An 18,613-nucleotide genomic window follows, 5' to 3' on the forward strand; every position below is an offset into this window, starting at 1 on the left:
CTGTATCCCCTGTTTCAACCTTACCTGTGAATACACCTGCGGCAGATTTTTATAAGCTACAAAAATATAAAACAGTGGTTTAAAGTGCGCCATATGACTAAAGCAAAGAGTTTATGGACATGTGAAGGGGTGACTGTGAAGATAAATTATTTACAGGAATAACTGTTCTTCTCGTTTCTGAGAACCTTCACAGACTTCTTCTCGTTTCCGCTCAGCTCTGAGAGACAAAGTCCACAGAGAGAGAGACGCGCTTAGACAGACACAGAGACACACACACAGACAGACCCACAGACAGACAGCTGACAGTCGCACCCTCCCCTCCCTGGACAGCAGCGGTGTGAGGTGGTGAGGTTGCCCGGCTATGTACTCGGGCCATGCGGGGTCAGCGGGATGGAGGAAAAGCCCAGAGAGTCTCCGTTCAAGAACTTCGTGGCTGGGGGTGTCGGAGGAGCGTGTCTGCTGCTGGCCGGACACCCACTGGACACCATCAAGGTGAGAGCTGCAGCCCGAGCCGAGCTTCAACACAGCTGATTTAGACCTTTAGACAGAAACATTCAGTCCACGTCCGCGTGTGTGTGTGTGTGTGTGTGTGTGTGTGTGTGTGTGTGTGTGTGTGTGTGTGTGTGTGTGTGTGTGTGTGTGTGTGTGTGTGTGTGTGTGTCGGGGGGTAATGTTTCTGAAGAAGTCACGGGAAATGTCAGATCGTGGTGCTAAAGAGATTACCGACAAATCGGCTTAAACTGTTGCCGAGGCGGCCACCTGAACACGGAGTAATGAGGCTGCTTAGAGCCAGCGGGAGACTGTCGAGGAAATGTCACAGCGTGGGTACAAAGTGTGCAGCTCAAACTCCCGAAGTTAAAATCAGATTTCTGACGAAAACAAAGTAAAGCGATGAAGCATCACATGTATTGAACACATCACAATAGAAACGTCTCATTACTCTCACTGTCGCATTTTCACCTTTTCTAAAACGTATAACTTAGTTTTTTAAAGTAATAACTGCTTATGATTTTTATAACTTTATTATTCACATAATTGTGCGTACTCTGTCAGCGCGCCCCAGGGCAGCTGTGGCTACAATGTAGCTGCCATTGCCAGTGTGTGGATGTGTGTGTGAATGTGTGTGTGAATGGGTGAATGACTGAATGTAGTGTAAAGTGCTTTGGGGTCCTTAGGGACTGAGTAAAGCGCTATACAAATGCAGGCCATTTACCATATAGAAACTTTGAATGTGCAGAAATCTAATGTAAATGCTAAATACCAACAACCTATCGTTACAACATGGGCATTATTTTTAATCCAGATCTTTTTGTAGTCTATCTAAACCACGTCTGTGTGTTTGTGTGCGACGCACTGAGTCTTTGTGAAGAAACAGTTTGATCACAGCATCGCAGTAACCGTCACATGAGCGCAGCACCGCCCTGTTTATCAGTGACAGAGCAGCAGATGTTAGTGGGTGTCTCCTCCTGTCTGACAGCACTCAGCAATCCTCCTGCATGGTCACTGTGTGTGTTTGTGCGTGTGTGTAATTCTTCTTATTTAAACTGTGTGTTTCAGGTGAGACTACAAACACAGCCCAAAGCCGCTCAGTATGTGCTTTACACAGGAACCTATGACTGCTTACGCAAGACCGTATCCAAAGAGGTGAGCGCTTTCTGCAGGACAGTCACACAGGCCACAGCCACGCAGCTCTGTTTTCAACATGTGACACATCAACTGAAGTATAGGCACTTTAATTAAAAACTAGAAACTCATTTAAAATCATTTGTGTGTGTGTGTGTGTGTGTGTGTGTGTGTGTGTGTGTGTGTGTGTGTGTGTGTGTGTGTGTGTGTGTGTGTGTCAGGGCATCCTTGGTCTCTATAAAGGCATGGGGGCGCCCCTGGCAGGTGTGGCTCCTATGATGGCCATCAGTTTCTTTGGGTTTGGTCTTGGAAAACAGCTCCAACAGACGGCTTCTGGAAAACCGCTCATGTTAGTTCCAACACACACACACACAAACACACACACCTTCAGAGAGCTGTGCATAAATGAATGCTGCAAACATCGAACTGAAGAAACACTGTGAAGATGAGTGGAATAAAACTCCACAGTGACGTGACAGACTCATGAGGTCACACAGGAAACAGTTGCTTCAGCTCATTGCTGTTAAAGCTGCTGAATCATGGGGTGCTCTTACAGCTTCTGCTTTTTGGCTTCATTTTTGTTTAAGAGTGAGTTGGTGTGAAGGCTCATGTGTTGTTGTTCATCTGAGGCTGAATTGATCCAATGTTAAGACCTGCTTAACACCTTAGAAGTGAAAGAGAGCGCACTTTCTCTTTAGCCCCGTCTGTGTTTGTAGGCTGGAGCAGACCTGTTACACATCCAGCTGTTTTTAAAATAGGCTCAACATCAGTAATGTGTAACTATCACAGCTAAAAGGCTAGATCCAATCATTAAACGTCACCTTAACCTTCAAACACTCCTCCAAAGCTTACACACTGTCGCTTGTGTGTTTCTCTATATATAACTCTCGCCCTGCCTCCCTTCCTTCTGTTGTCATTCGTTCATTTGAAGCAGCACGCCCCCTTCACACCCCCGTCCTGTTACCCTGACGTACATATGAAATGTTAAGCATGAGTTGGCGATCACTGGTAGCTTCTGTCTCACCTCTGAAGACTTTATAGCAACACAGTCAGCGTGTCTGTAGTTAAGTGAGCAGAACTACAGTATCCTGTGTTCAGAGAGGACCTGATATCCTTTGTTTCCTGGCACTGATGTTCCACTGGTGGCCATAGTTTTAATACTGAGCTCAGTGTGTCTACAGTACTTTTAATTAATTTTTACATTTTATTATTTAATTAACCAGGAAAGACCCACTGAGATTTAAAATCTCAGCACTAAAATACGTTGCACATAAAATTTGAGAAATTACGAAACATTATTGATCCAATAACGAGATGACTTAAGTTCAGGCTTCAAACTGGTCAGTTTCTTTTCTACTCTTGGATCTGTATGATGTCATAAGTAGCAGTCTCATTTTTGGTCTAGAAGCCCCACCCACCTTTCAATCCAACCAATCAGAAAGCTATTTCAAGAAGAGAAGCCCTAATCCACCCATCATAGCGATCTGATCTCTGAATCTTCATTTATTGTTGTAAGAATGTTTTAAAGCTGCTCTTAAAGATGCTCATGTGTGGAAGTGTGTCCAAATACTCTCAGGTTTCCCCATCAACACCCTACTGATGTGCAGCTGACTCACAGGCGCAGCAACAAGAAACTGCTCTTTGCAGACTAACTGGTGCAAATATTGCATCTGCAGCTACAGAGGCAGACGTTTCCCTCAGCTGCTGGTGGAGATTCAAAGCGAGCGAATATTCAAAAAATCCTGAATTGAGTTTGAAAGAATTCTGCAGCTGTGCAGAGATAGTTGTAGAAGCAGATGTTCCAGAGGGAAACAGCTGTTTCAAATACGTATAAGATGCTGTTGGTCCTGCTGACCAGGGAAACGAAAAATAATATTAATCTGGGTCATGGTTCATGATAACTGCCTGGAAGAGTACCCAGCTGTTACTGAGGTGGCTGCCTGGGAGTGAGTCTGACTTCTACACAGCTGAACTTCCATCACCTGCTCTGTTCAGGTACCATCAGATATTCCTGTCCGGCTGTCTGGCAGGAGTCTTCACTACAGTGATAGTAGCTCCAGGAGAGAGGATCAAATGCTTGCTACAGGTAAGTGTGTGTGTGTGTGTGTGTGTGTGTGTGTGTGTGTGTGTGTGTGTCTGTGTGTGTGTGTGTGTGTGTGTGTGTGTGTGTGTGTGTGTGTGTGTGTGTGTGTCTGCGTGTACGCGTGCAGTCAGGTTCCTGTGAAATAATTAGAATCCAAAGTAAACACTTGTTTTATGGTTGATTATAATTTACGGTGCTTTTTGAGAGCAAATGCTCTTCATTCACAGACACGTGCAGAAGTCGCTCTGCTCACATATCCAGCTTTAAACATCAGTTGCGTAACTTTTATTCGTGTGGTTATACCATAACCTGACTAGTTATAAACTAATATCCATGGGAGGCTTTAATCCAACACATATTTAAAGGCATGACTGACACATATATTTATGTATTTAAGTAAATGTTGTGAAATGTGTGTTTTCCAGGTGCAGTCGAGCGGTGGAAGGTCCAAGTACGCAGGTCCACTGGACTGTGCGGTCAGGCTCTATAAGGAGCAGGGGATCCGCAGCGTCTACAAAGGAACTGTGCTCACTCTGATCAGAGGTACGCTGCACTGTGGTTTGTGTATCTGTATGTTTGTGCGTGACAGTGTTGTGTGACCTCGAGCAGAGGAGCTGAGGTGACCCGAGGTTTAGCGGTGTGACTGTTTCTCTCTCCATCTCGGTCTCAGACGTACCTTCTAGCGGTCTGTACTTCCTCACGTATGAATATCTCAAGGATGTCCTGACCCCTGAGGGTCAAAGGTCAGTATCCATTTGAACAGTTCTAACTCCTATAAAGACCAAAGATTTGTCAGATGCTGTAAATCTGTGCTTTCACTTCTCTCTGACTGTGTGCCAGTGTGTCTCAGCTCAGCACTCCCAGAATCCTCCTGGCTGGTGGTGTAGCCGGAATATTAAACTGGGTGATTGCTCTTCCCCCAGACGTGCTCAAGTCCAACTTCCAGACAGGTCAGAGCTGAGTCCAAGTGAAGCTAGTATTTTCATTTCGTTAGTAGATTTTTAGACCACATAAAACAAGGACACCATGACATCAGTCAGTGGTTTGTGACGTTTCCAGCTTAGCTTTATTATCTGGATAAGATTAACACTGGATGGGTAAACTGTGTGTTTGTGTGTAGCTGCAGATGGGAAGTACAGAGGTCTGGCTGATGTCCTGCGAGCACTGCTTCGAGAAGAAGGACCTAAAGCTCTCTACAAGGGCTTCAATGCAGTTTTCCTGCGAGCCTTCCCAGCCAACGCTGTAACACTCATTCAAATATTAATACATCTCACCCCTGATATCAGTACAGTGCACACGTGTTCATCATGGCTTTCTTCTCCTCTCTCCCTCTCAGGCTTGTTTTCTGGGATTTGAGGTGGCATTAAAGGGCCTGAACCTGCTCGCACCGAGCTGGTGAAAGACGACGAAGCAGTAACTGGAGATTTTCTCCCTCAAACAGTGTTGGTGAAATAAATCTAACGTGTACTTTTAAACTTTTAAAAATATATTTTCCAAAAACGTGGCGTCTGTCATTGTTCCTGAGATTGGGAGCAGTGGAAACATGTACAATTTGAGAGACAGCTTCTTCAGTTCTAGAGTCAAATGGTGGAGAGTCCCAGATTTAAACCCTGTGGGAGTTTCCCCCCAAAGAGGGACAAAGGACCCCCTGATGATCCTCTAATCACATGAGCCAAGGTGTGAAAGCGGGTGTGGGTCACAATCAGCCAGAGTTTCGGATGAGCTCATTGTGAAACCTGGCCCCACCCTATCATGTGATTTCCTGAGGTCAGATGGCCCAGGATGTGAGTGGGCGTTAAGGCGTCTCAAAACTGAAAGTTTCAGCAAATCTTCAGGTCCTGTTGTTTACAAGTTCCAGACCTTTTCTTCTTCTTCTTCTTCACAGCAGATCATCTGCCTTCATCTTCTCTGCCTTTGCATCCTCTTCTGTCACACCGACTCTCTGCCTGTCCTCCTTCACTACATTCATGAATTGTCCTTCTCTCTCACTGCCTCCAAACATGCCTCCCCCCTCTCCTCTTCCTTTGTCAGTAGTAGCAGAGTTTCCCAGCTGCTCGTATGCACCAGTGCAGTCATAATAATTGTACGTGTGTCCAGTATCCTGGTATGTACCCTGAAATGTGAAGTACATGCTATTTATTAGAGAGAATAATACAGTGTGAATGCTACACAGGCACAACTAAGCTCCCAAACAGACATTGCTGGATGGTGATGAGATACCAGCATCAGTATTTCTTCAATCCAAGTATTTAAATAGATGACGTCACTTTGCTAGACATGGAATTGCTTTAAATGGGCCACTGGCCCACTGCAGGGGCAAAGGGCTCCATCTGCATTTGTATATGAAGCCTTTGAAGAGATCATGTTGCCTCTGCGAGACCTGAACAGGAGTTGAGACCAAACAAATACACAGCAGAAATTATGCAAATACTGTTGCCATGACGGAGCACAAGAGGTTTTTTTCTTTATGGTCATTTTAAATAACAAGCAAAACAGACGATAATGATGAGACCAAAAATGTTTGTATGGAATCTAAAGATTGCATTGAACAAAATAAATTCAAATATAAACTGTTTTTACTAATTTTATTTTCTAATTCACTGAAAAAATACAGACATATTCATGAACATGCACTGTGGAAAGCTGTATTTTTAATTACTATTGTGCGTACGTTTCACATGTGAAAATCTGTGAAAACTTTATTTTACCAACAATTTTTAAAGATCAAAACATCACAAGAATATATAGGCCCTGCGGACATGAATACCACGGTCAGCCGAGCATTTAATCTTGACCTTCATTGTCAATAGACAAAAGTTTTAGTTTAGTTAATATAGACTAGATTTCCTTATCATCGATGCTGACAGCATAACACAGAGGAGTGGGGGTGCTGAGTGCTGCTATTAACGCAGTACTTATTTATTTCATTTTCGGGGCTTTTGCAGTTTAGTATTATTGTAATAACTGGCTACTTCCAGAAGTTGTATCCTGATTGAATACTAAATGAGCCATCTACATATGTTGTGTTTAATTATTATTTTCTTACAGAGAAGGTCCGATTAAAGAAAAAAACCGTCACCTTTGGCCTACTTCCCAGACTCCGTTACCCATAAAACCTCGTTTCTCATTGCTGAAGAGGTTGATGGACTACATTAAACCCGTTTAAAGGAAATAACAGCGTCTTGAAGTCGTCTTATTTTATGGAGCGTTAACGTGTTTGAAAGAAACATAAATATAAATTGCGCGCATCTGTAATAAACAGGGAAAACGTAAAGTTTAACCGAAAACTACATTACCCATAGTTCAGCGCGTGATAACAGCTTCCGGGGTTGGTGACCATCAGCCTGTTAGCAGGAGACAGGAGAAAGGTGAGGAAATGTAAGATGTGGTGATGTTTGCAGCTGTCGGAGTTTTCATGTCTTTAAATGTTTTTATGCAGTTTCAGAAAAATTAACGACGAATTTTTTTTCTGCATTTCTGAGGAAATAAAACCCGTTTTTAGCTAATCTGACATAATGTGAGTGCAGCTGCCGAGCACCGTTAGCTGAGACAACACTCCTTTAACATTTAACTCGGATGAGTTAAATTTTGAACTATGAACTTTTTCGTTGTTTTCTTTCATTATCACGTCTCTCAGAAGTCAGTGTGCCGTAAACTTTGGCTAGGAGCTAACAGGCTAACGTTAGCCGGCTGCTCTTCCTGCTCACTTCATCCTAAAGCTGCGTGAGCTAATGAGACAGCTGTGAGACATAAATATAACCACGTGGAATTTATTCAAACTTAGTTTGGTCTCTTATAGACAATACAAAGACTCCAAAGACACAACTTTATAAATTTGGTTCGTTTTAAGTTTCTTTTGATTTTTTTTGTTTGTTCTTTACTTACTTTACTGTTTCGCGTGGCTACGGTGTCCTAAAGGTCCAAAACATCATTTCAACAGGTTTTTGTTTTATTTTTGCATAGCATAAAACTCTAAGATGTACTCGAGGACACACGTTGTTCGGATAAACTGTAGTTGGCAGTGGCTGAGATACAAAAACGACAGTTTTCAGATAACTTTCCTGTTTCGTAGTTGGGTTTAAACCTCAGAGGTCTGAGTCACCATGCAGGATTTGACCGTATCAAAGTAAGTTCAGGGTTAACCCTGAGGTGTGCAGACAGGAGCATGTTGAGTCCTCTTTGAACATTTTCAGTGCAAATAAAAATCCTTACAGAAACTATACAGGGACTCACATGGAGTTATTATTATTATTATTATTATTATTATTATTATTATTATTATTATCGTTACATACGGTTATATGTGGGAAGCTGTTTTTCTTTTTAATCATATAACACATGGAGGACTTTGCTTTTCAAACGCAGCAGACAAAATGTTTTGTTGACAGGAAACAAAAACCAAACAAATAAAGTTGTTGCTTTTAATGAAGATTAGCTCTTACAGTATGACAGCAGGAGTTTGGTTTGAGCGCCACCTGCTGTCTCTGTCATTCAGCCTCCCCCTGCGTGGCTTTGTGTTCAGGTGAGTGTGTGTGTGGATGTAGTGTCAGCAGAGCGCCGTGATGCCCCTGGAGGTGAGATGGCCGTTCCCTCAATGCCCCGCTCTGCCGTGGAGGGTCTCCAGCTCACTGATCATGGGCATGGTGGGCTCCTACTCCTACTTCTGGACCAGTAAGTTATAAGCTGAATGATAACTTGTACACTCTCGCTTATTAGCAGCAAACTGCACTTCTTTAAAAAGAAAATCAAGTCCCTTGGTTGCCTCCAACGGTCTCTGGGTGTTTATGCTCAGTGAGAGCATGAGTGACTGAACTGTACTGTTAAATAAAATACACAGTACAGCACAGAGTCCACACGAGGACGAAGATAACAGTGATGTGGCTTCACAGAGGAGTTAGAGGGAAAGCGAGCTGCTGATATCAACGAGAAGAAAGCAAATTTTACGTTCATCTTAATTTTCTGGATGTCACTCAGAGAACCTTCGACTGATCCTGCCTCCTGCTCTTCTTCCTAAGAGTACATGAACTGTCTGACGGTCCACAACCACGAGGTTCTGTTGAACCTGGTTGACCAGAGGCCTTCGGACACGCCCCTCATCACTCTATCCAACCACCAGTCCTGTATGGATGATCCGCACATCTGGGGTAAGAGCAGACACTCGATCTGAAATCTCACTGCTGGTTAACACTTGGATGGTAACGGCGTGTGTTTGCGGCAGGCGTCCTGAGGCTCAGGCAGCTGTGGAACTTCAAAAAGATGCGATGGTGAGCTTCATCTCGTTTCTTCTGAGCTTCAGCCTGTTAATGTTTTAGAAGCAGGGACGTGTAATTTTCACTTACCTGTGATTGGACAGGACACCTACAGCATCTGACATCTGCTTCACTAAAGAGCTGCACTCCAGGTTCTTCAGCCGAGGGAAGTGTGTTCCCGTCTGCAGAGGTAAGCCCATCTGAGCGCATCACACCACATGAGCCAAGTATCCGAGCAGAAGTCTGAACGTCGGGCTTTTACTGTTTCAGTTTGTTGTCCTGTGAATGACAGAAAACCTTCAGCAGACGTTTTCTTTTTCTTTCTTTCCATTATTTAACAAGGACAAGACACGAACACAAGTATATCAAACATACTGTAAACCTGGCTGATTATAGCAAAACTGCAAATTTCCACAGTCATGCAGCCAGTCGCATTAAACTTACTAATAAACTAATAACATAAATATAAGAGAAAACAAAAAGCCTTGACATAATAGACAGAAATGAGTGAGGAATGCTCACAGACCTTAATGGGACAAGTCCATGTAGACTCTTACATGCAAACAGGCACACTGACATTGTTACACGATATTATTTAAGTGATCAAAACGTGTGTAAAACCGTTTTGTGTCTGTAGGTGATGGAGTTTACCAGAAAGGAATGGACTTTATTCTGGAGAAGCTGAACAAAGGAGAGTGGGTGCACGTCTTTCCAGAAGGTCTGTGAACCTCCTCCTCACATGTCGTTATTTTTTTTCTTACTGTGAAAATGAACTCTTCTTCTCTGATTTTATTTCAGGCAAAATCAACATGACGGAGGAATTCATACGTTTAAAGTGGGGTGAGCGCAGTTTGTGCGTCTCTGTTGGAGCAGATGTCGTGCTGTGATCATCAGTGTGAACATTTGTGCTTCTGTGGTTTTAGGTGTTGGTCGGCTGATAGCGGAGTGCTCGCTTAATCCGATAATCCTGCCACTCTGGCACGTGGGTGAGTGACGCTCCTGTTATGGCTTCAGAATATCTCAGACTACAGATTAAGATGTCACCACAAGACATTAGCAAGGTAGCAGCAGTCTGATGGCTTAAGGTCGGCGAACAGCGCCACGCAGTGATGCAGGTACAGAGGAAACGCATCACTTCTTCTCTGCTTCATGTCAGGTTTGAGCGACGTGCTGCCCAACGTGGAGCCCTACATTCCTCGCACGGGCAAGGTGAGACGCCTTCAGTCTGACTCCAGGATGTGTTCGGATCTTTGAGGGTTTTTTGTTTTTTTAACATATTTCGTTGTCTTCCAGAGAATCACCGTCCTCGTGGGGAAACCGTTCAGTGTCAAAGATCTCGTTGAAACCCTCCGAGCTGAAAACAAGAGCCAGGTGAGCACGGCTTCATCTAAGGTGCTGTCATGAAGTTCGCTGACACCAGCAAGTAAAAAAACAACAAAAAACTTCTTCTGTCAGATAAAACAGGAGGTTTCAGGACGTCACCATGAACACCATGATTGAATCCTAACTAACTCTCACAGATTTCACTTTCTCAAATGTAGAAAGTAATTATAACAGATACTGAATGTACGTTTCAAATTTTCCCCTCAGTTGGAAATGAGGAAGACCCTGACGGATTTCGTCCAGGTGGAGTTTCGGAGCCTGAAAGCCCAGGCCGAGGCCCTGCACAAGCAGGTAGAGACCAGATCCTGAGTCCTAGCCGTCCTGCGTTTGCCTGCAGACACTGGTCCTTCACACATCAGCCCTGAGGATAACACCCCATGTACAGAGAAGCTCCCACACCTCCACACGGAGACATCACTGAGCCTCAGAGTGTTTCGCTGACAGTCGTAAACGAGCATTTCTGTAACTTTGGATGCAACAAACTCATTTTGTAATTCAGTTATTGCTTCAAAATCAGGTTGGTCCACTGCACACCTAAACAGGACGAGTAGCACTGCAGATGTATGAATGATTGATTACATATGAATACATGGTTTCTCTGGGACCCTTTAGAACCAGAAGCCCTCAGGAGAATTTCTTTTACCTCCTTGGTATCAGAAGGCATTTTGATTTTGATGATTCAGCTTTTCATGTCATCCAACTTTGAAGTCCAGAGCAGCAGCAGAAGCTGGTGTTGAGTCTGAGGAGGAGAGAGGAGGTCGGGTGATGGATGGGCGAGTGAACCTCATGACCTTTGTGTGTGTGTGTGTGTGTGGGGGGGAGGGTGCGGTGAACAATAGCCTTGAACTTTGTTTTTTTTCTTACTGGTGAAACACACAATAGATCTCAAAAAGGGCAGCAAACCAAGACTAGTTAACCAAGTCCCAGTTACTAGGGTGAGCACCTGGTGACTGCCTGGCAACCACCAGTCACTATGTATGAATAAGTATTTCTGCCAGGCTCTAAGTAACAAGGAGGTTTCACCTAGCAACAGACAGCAGCTGCTCACCGACGGGTCATGGAGTGCACGTTTTATCTGGTAACTTGTCAGTGTGGGAGAAATGATCCTGCTCTGATCGGGCTCTGCACCAGCTGAATGCTTTTCTCAGTTTTGCTGAATTGTTCAATTTTGATGATCTGTTTAATAACCAGTTCTTTTTTTCTTTAAGATGTAAAGCTGCTGTTGTTTAAACTACTAAATATTAGTACTCATCATGCTCCTCTGTGCATGAGGAAGTCAAAGTGCTGCATGCCAGATGTTTGCAGCTGTTATCAGAAAGATGCTCAGGCAGTAAATGATTGAGGTAATCGCACTGTTATGTTTGATCATTGGATTGCTCCTTGCTGTTTTTCAGTCATCTCTGAGTTGTGTTGATAATTTTCTTTTTCAATCAAAGTTTTCCTGTTAATCCTAAAACCCCTGAATGCTGCCCCATCACCGATGTACATAACTTATTTTATCACAGAGGACAAAAAGGATTTTATAAGGGACAAAATCTGTGCTAATTTTATAAGTGTATCGCCTTAATGTGATTGCCACTCTTTCCTATACTTGATGTGAAGTCCAATAAAGAATCTGACTTTTCTAAGTTTGAATTTGTTCCATTTGTGGTTCATCTTTAAACTCTGCACCAGTCTAACAGATCCACGAACAGTTTGGTGGCATAATGAGTGCTTAGCAAACCTTACACTTTATGTAGACAAAGTGTACATTAAGCCACTAAAGATGACCAGTTTATGCTAAATCGTGAATGTTTCCATATTTTTGTAGAACTTCATTTTTAAGAAGATTAATATTCTCACTTTGGATGATTAATTGGACATGTCGAAGGGAATTACGGTTTCCAATATATCTGTTACAGTAAATAATACTTGTATTTGTATTTAAAAAAAAAACATTTAATAACATTAAATGACATTGAAATAATAGTATCACGTGAACAATAAATCATGGTTATTTGCCATTACTACATTGTGTCTAATATTAGCAAAATAAAACAACACTTACAAATAATAGAATATTAAAACGTTGATACATTTGAAGTAAAAATAAAAATTCCTTTTTCACATCCGCCGCTGCGCCGTCTTGTCACGTGATCTGGTCAAGTGATCTCGTGAAACGTCACGAGCGTGCTGTCAGAGGCTGTAAAGATGGCGGCGGGGGCACTGCAGCGGCGGCGCATCACTGCGGCTGTGGCCGTTTTTCTCGCTTTATTGAACGTGTTGAAGCTGGCGAGCTGCGACGAGCAGGTGCCGCTCCTGCTGTGGACCAGCGGAAGGTGCGTAGCCGTGAAGTTTTACTGATTTTGGTCCCGTTTCCGCGGCTCCTTCTGCGACCTCAGCGGCTAACGGCTAGCCGTGAGACAAACAGCGGACAAAAACTATGTTCTCTGCTTCGTCACCACAGTACACGGCCCGGAAAACGTTTAATTTGAGCGGACTGGCTGAAACACGAGGTTAAGTCAGAGAACGTGACATGAGAATATCCTGCAGGCCCAATGAGTGACGGGTGCAGTCCACCTGACAGCTAGCAAACACTCCTGCATCTGTCTGTGCTGCCTGACACACAGAAGACAGAGCAGCATGTGTTATCAAAGGCTTTCATACTGTAAAAACGAATAAATTATGTATTTGACGGCCTTTGATGAGGGTCTTCGGATGTGAGAAGTTCACATTGTGAAGTGCTTGGGTTTTTCTCCTGTTTTAATAATATTCAATCATCTGTATCTGCAAGAAAATCAGGAATGTGCTGTTTGACGTGATGCAGGTTTATCTGCAGATAATTTGGTCCTCTCTCATTAAAGGCCGTATAGGTTCTTGCAGATGGTTGAAACGACAATAATAAAACCGCTTCACTGTGAATCCATCAGATTCTGTCTGGTAGAGGACTCTTCTTGTTATGTAGCAGCACTTCATGACTCCTCCACCTGTGCTTGGTGTCTCCTGCAGCATCTCCCTGCCAGCTCAGGCTCCTCCAACAGCCGGGCACATCGTTGGGCAGCAGCAGCTGGCCTCCTACCTGGAGAAAGCTCTGGACGTCGGACCACATAACATAGTCCTCTTCCTTCAGGACAAGGTAAACCCTCACGCTGTTGTTGAGTGTCCTTGATTTTTTTTTTTTTAATTTCTTCTGAGGCACTAAAGCTAAACACAAGCACAAATGCTCCTCGTCTCGTTTGCTCTTATATGGCCCCGCCCCGTTCATGTGCATGATCATGTAGCCTTTTCGCATTTATCAGAACTCTTCAAGTTTTGGTATTTCTTTATTTAATTTGGTCAAGACTTTTAAAACTAATGGCAGACGGCCTCACAGGTCAGCAGTGTTTGAAGGTTAAAACCGTCTCTCACAGTTTCTCTTTGCTCTCTGTGGTCTAAAACATTTATGACTCATTGTTTTTCCTCTCGGTCTTCAGATGAGCATCGAGGACTTCACCATGTATGGAGGAGCCTTTGGAAACAAGCAGGATAATGTGTTTCCAAACCTGGAGGTATTATCACGATGAAACAAACCAAACAGAACGTTTCCGGTTTACTCTCAGGTGTGTGTCGGTCACTCATGGTTTTTCTTCTGTCACAGGGAGCTCTGATGTCATCATCCTCCTCTCTGGTTTTACCTGCTGTTTCCTGGCCTGCATCCAATGCAGTGATTGGCCAGCTGCAGGACCAATTGGACACCTCCCCTCTGTACATGGACCCTGAGACGCTGAGCCAGCTGAGACTGAACGCCTCGTCGCCTGCTCTGCTCGTGTTCAGACTGCCCTACGGCATCGGGTCTGTTGACTGTTCAATAATTAACCGTTAATGGGATTTCCTGCTGTAAACATTTTATACTGCCAGTTACTTTGTGACAAATGATATGATCAGTCATCCTCTGTCTTGGACTGCAGCTGGTAGTTTTGCTCATTTTGAGCTCAGTGAACTGAGTTCACATAGAACAGCTGTGGTCATGTCCTCCACAGGCTTTGATCCTGTTATAATGGTTTCTAAACGGGCCTTGATGTCGCTGTTTGTACGTTTTCTAAAAATTGAAATTCAATTTCTCAAACGTCGCACGGTAAAGTTAAAGAGGTAATTTTCTAGAAGGGAAATAACCCACACACTTCATCTGGATGAGCTTTAAAAACACTGAAGCCTCTCCTCCAAAGACATTAAGACTCATCCATCCTTCCTGGCCTCGTTTGTCGTTTCAGAGCTGATCTCTTGTCAGCGAAAGAGATTCTCAGTGGAAACGGTGAGTCTGTTTAATCTGACCCAGTGACTGTGAAGCTCAGACTCTGAAGCATGCGATTCTCACAATCATCTGTGAGCTTTTTATTTGCCATCTTTTCCTGTGACTGTTTTCTCTGTGACGCGTGTTTTTCAGATGAAGTGATTGGTCAGGTGCTGAACATCATGAAGTCGCAGTCTGTTCCGTATACGGCTATCTACACCGCCCTGCGGCCCTCCAGGGTGAGTCCGAGTCTCATTCAGAAACATTTATACATGTTTGCAGCCATTTGTCATACCTGCCCCCCTCCCTCCATCTTTCTTTTTCTACACAGGAGGCAGCGTCTCTCTCTGTGGAGGCCGGTCTGGGTGGGGGGCGCTCGCTGCTGCAGGTCAGAGGGGGACACAAGGAGAGGGGTAGAGAACGGGAGAAGCAGCGGAGGACCCAGGAGAGGGCTGAAACGTACCCACCCGTCGAGTTCAAGGTGGAGTCACAGATACCTGAGCAGGACTTTGACTCTGCTTCCTTAAATCATTTCATATTTGTAATCGTGATTATTTATTCATTTGAACTCTTTTTCCTAAAGGCTGTTTTCTGTTTCACTGTAAATCCCACCAACAACAAACTGTTGCAGAGCAAAATCAGAACTTTCAAGTCATGAATGAAGTTAACGCGCTGACATTGACACGATGTTGGATTTGCAATAAAAATCCAGAATATTCTCAAACTAATTTGAAACTTGGGTCGGCAGCTCACAGGGTGGCGCTGACGTCAAAGATGTTGTGGCAGAAAATCCAGATGCCATTGTAAGGAGAACCTTTCTGTTCACTGGTTATTCTGCAGGAGGGGGAGAACAGCTGCATCCTGCTGTGGGCTAAAAGCCTGTCGGTGAGCATCCTGCGCAGCGGTCGCTGGGAGGAGCACGACCTCACCCCGTCCACCTTTGGAGAAGGCGTCACCCCCAACCTCGACGGCTCAAGCTGCAACAAAACCAAAGCCAGGTGCTTTTTACCTGTGACATAATACAATATGTAAAAACAATCATTCATGCTGTGATGTGAATATCACTTAGCTCTGACGCCACTCAAACTGGAGTCTGAAATTCAAATGTTTTAAAATGTTTTGTTTTTCATGAAATGCTGCTGCGGGTGTAAATTTAACGTGAGTTTTTTTTCTTTCAGTTTGGTTCTGAATTATAAGAACGTGCTGAACCACCGCAGCTTCAAACTGATGTAAGTGACCAGGATTTTGGTCCCCAAAAGTGTAGTAAACTTCCTGTTTCTGGTCCCCATAAAGATATGAATACACGCTCACACACACACACACACACACACACACACACACACACACATATGCATTATTATATTATATCTATACTTTTACATTTATCAGTCCTGCTGCACTCTTGAAAACTTCCTGTTTTGCTGTTAAAGATATTTGATGCTCTGCTCGTTGGTGTTTTTCAGCTTTGCTCTGAGTCAGCGGAATTACAATGTGTCGGCACGGCGCTGGTTCACGCTGGACGCCGTGGAGCTGGAGTACGACGGTACCAAAGCCACGTTTAACGGCAGCAGGAACATTTACGCTCCCGCCGAGTACTCGTACCGCTGCGAGTCCGTCACCAGCTTCCAGTGGCCGCTGCTCATCCCGCGCACATCCAAAGACCCAGCCAATCAGTGGAGGGTCTCCTTTGAAGACTTCCAGGTAAGATTGTTTGGTCTTTGGTGATATAATAATAAAAATCCAACATAAGATGTCAGGTGTAAAATGGTTCCTCTGTTGGATGTCTGCATGTGCTGACAGCAATGAGCAGAGCGACTTTCAGACCATATTAATTAGAATTGCAGAAGAATACTGGTTTGAACTGGATTATACTGGTTTTATAACAGCTGGAAGCTAAAATTACAAATGAAATAAAAATATTAGCACACACTTTATTTGTAATGGTGGCCGGCCTTCCTGCCGTATGATGATGATAATAATAATAATAATAATAATAATAATAATAATAATAATACATTTTATTAATGAGCGCCTTTCAAGTCACCCAAGGACACTTTACAATAGGATAAAACACATAATACACACTCTGAGCTACAGAGGCTAATTTTTCACATCCCCGCTCGTCTTCATTGGTCCAAAGGCCGTAAACCATGGCTCAGCCCCCCTCAGCTCATCAGTTGGGCTGAATTAGTGAAATGGATTCATTTTTGTAGGTGAAACTTCTCCCCGTGTTTCAGTTTATTCTGGACACGTGTCCTAGTATACTAGGATTCCTGTCTACGTCACGGCCCGGCTAAACCTGGCCCCTTGTAAATATTTATGATGCTTCCTCACACAACCCCAAAGAAGCGCATCTATTCATTCAATAAATAAATAGATTTAAAAAAAAGATTTACTTATAAACATATGAGTATGTCAGTGAGATTTCTGGCCTGTTATGTGAGTTTGAACTGAAGCAAACGCCACATTTTGAACCCCTTCTCCTTCTCGCCGTCAGATTCAGGGCTTTAATGTGAGCGGTGGTGAATTCTCGTACGCCAGCGACTGCGCCGGCTTCTTCTCCCCAGGGATCTGGATGGGTCTGATCACCAGTCTGCTCATGGTCCTGGTGCTCACCTACGGCCTGCACATGATCATGCAGCTGCGCACGATGGACCGCTTTGATGATCCCAAAGGCCCGGCCATCTCTGTGCCACAGACAGAGTAACACACCTGCACCACACCTGTCCACCCTCCACTCTGTCCTCTCACTGCAATGCTTCCACTCCTCCCCCCTTCCATCTGTATTTGGGCATTATTCAGTGCGATCATAATAAGGTTTTATTCACTGGTACATAAATGTGTCCGTTTATATTTGAAATATGGGCTGAAGCTGGCCTCAGTTTGTCCTCATGTGTCAGCCTCTGTAGGCTGGATGCTTTTCCAGAGTCCTGCCTCCAAATTAACTCCTTAATGATCTTTGAGAAACACACACGGACTCATGTAGAACATGAACAAATCTTTGGGTGATCCTCCAAACTTTATCCTGGACTGTGTTCACTGTAAATCAGCTACAGTCTGTAATATGAAGGGATGATGTGACAGCAGGGTCTCAAACCTGAGACCTTCCATGACAGTGTGACCGTGACCTCAGCTAACATCAGCAGGAACTTCTCAGCCACACGTCTGTTTGGTGATGATCACATGGCTGTACACTGGCTGTACTGCTCGAGGGTCCAAAGTTGTGTTGAGAATTATTTACATTTATTTATTTACTTACTTATTGAGCATTAATATGATCCTAAAATGGAAAACCTAAACCTTCCTGTACTTCATGTAATATGAGCTCGTATAATTGTTTTTTATTGTTTGCTGTTTCTCAGCTGAGTCTGAGGCTGCAGGGATAAAAACCTGCTAACGTCTGCATACATCAGCAGCACAGCTCTCACTCTCTGTGCTCCCTCTGATGCACTCGTGGTCCTGTGCATGTAGTCTCGGCCCGGACTGAAACAGTTTAATTTGAACAGTTTGTGCAGCTTTTGTTCTGTGAGGACTCTGGAAAAATCCTTCAAAAACACCTGAGGCGTAAACTGAGCCCAGTCCTCAGGCTGGATTCATTTAACACAGGAAAGGGACGACTGTACATACAGGAACAAATGTACGTTATAGAAAAAGTTATTTGTTGGTGAAACTGATGTAATTAGTGTGTTTGTGTTTACATTATTTGACCAGTGAGGTGTAGATGTTGACTGAAGGGAGCCCGCTCTGTTTATGGATGCTAAAGGAATCATTTCCACTCTATTTATTAACTCCAACATTCTCCATCAATTTGAGGAAAAAGCTGATAATGAAGCATTAAAGTTTCCAGTCCGAGTAGTTTTACTTGATTTTTGTGTTTATTACTGAAGTGCACTGAAACCTGTTCAATGTGGAATTCTGTCTGTTTTTTCCATGATGAGCATCGTCGATGTTTGGTCCTGTGCTGCTGTGACCTCCAATAAAACATCTGTGAAGATGGCGAAGCTCGAGTGTTTAATTTCAGTCTGT

The 18,613-nt window shown here is 43.7% G+C and overlaps 3 protein-coding genes across 7 annotated transcripts; all 3 read left to right on the forward strand.

The window, feature by feature from the left end:
* The first annotated feature begins 215 nt into the window (after positions 1–215).
* Positions 216–6,276, forward strand: si:dkey-150i13.2 (mitochondrial carnitine/acylcarnitine carrier protein). 3 transcript variants are annotated; one of them, XM_004567566.4, is made up of 9 exons: positions 216–492; positions 1,558–1,644; positions 1,845–1,972; positions 3,619–3,709; positions 4,132–4,249; positions 4,377–4,449; positions 4,547–4,656; positions 4,827–4,948; positions 5,043–6,276. In XM_004567566.4, the coding sequence occupies exons 1-9, from the start codon at positions 391–393 to the stop codon at positions 5,103–5,105; spliced, it is 894 nt and encodes a 297-aa protein (XP_004567623.1). In that variant the 5' UTR covers positions 216–390; the 3' UTR covers positions 5,106–6,276. The 3 variants fall into 3 exon arrangements, with proteins under 3 accessions (XP_004567623.1, XP_004567624.1, XP_076734799.1); XM_004567567.4 differs by having other exon boundaries at positions 4,833–4,948; XM_076878684.1 differs by lacking the exon at positions 1,558–1,644.
* Positions 6,277–6,639: 363 nt separating this feature from the next.
* Positions 6,640–11,973, forward strand: tafazzin (tafazzin, phospholipid-lysophospholipid transacylase). 3 transcript variants are annotated; one of them, XM_012923667.4, is made up of 11 exons: positions 6,640–7,074; positions 8,251–8,377; positions 8,722–8,850; positions 8,925–8,970; positions 9,060–9,145; positions 9,593–9,673; positions 9,754–9,795; positions 9,879–9,941; positions 10,112–10,164; positions 10,249–10,326; positions 10,546–11,973. In XM_012923667.4, exons 2-11 carry the CDS (start codon positions 8,269–8,271, stop codon positions 10,645–10,647), a joined length of 789 nt encoding a protein of 262 aa, XP_012779121.1. In that variant the 5' UTR covers positions 6,640–7,074; positions 8,251–8,268; the 3' UTR covers positions 10,648–11,973. The 3 variants fall into 3 exon arrangements, with proteins under 3 accessions (XP_012779121.1, XP_012779120.1, XP_004567626.1); XM_012923666.4 differs by having other exon boundaries at positions 6,642–7,084; positions 8,229–8,377; XM_004567569.4 differs by having other exon boundaries at positions 6,645–7,074; positions 8,229–8,377.
* Positions 11,974–12,498: 525 nt separating this feature from the next.
* On the forward strand, positions 12,499–18,588 carry atp6ap1a (ATPase H+ transporting accessory protein 1a). The gene is made up of 11 exons (XM_004567573.6): positions 12,499–12,656; positions 13,327–13,453; positions 13,791–13,865; positions 13,955–14,148; positions 14,568–14,608; positions 14,741–14,826; positions 14,919–15,068; positions 15,428–15,585; positions 15,766–15,816; positions 16,051–16,288; positions 17,085–18,588. Exons 1-11 carry the CDS (start codon positions 12,529–12,531, stop codon positions 17,292–17,294), a joined length of 1,458 nt encoding a protein of 485 aa, XP_004567630.3. The 5' UTR covers positions 12,499–12,528; the 3' UTR covers positions 17,295–18,588.
* Positions 18,589–18,613: the final 25 nt, after the last annotated feature.

Source organism: Maylandia zebra, linkage group LG20 (genome assembly GCF_041146795.1).
Source record: "Maylandia zebra isolate NMK-2024a linkage group LG20, Mzebra_GT3a, whole genome shotgun sequence".
Taxonomy (NCBI): domain Eukaryota; kingdom Metazoa; phylum Chordata; class Actinopteri; order Cichliformes; family Cichlidae; genus Maylandia; species Maylandia zebra.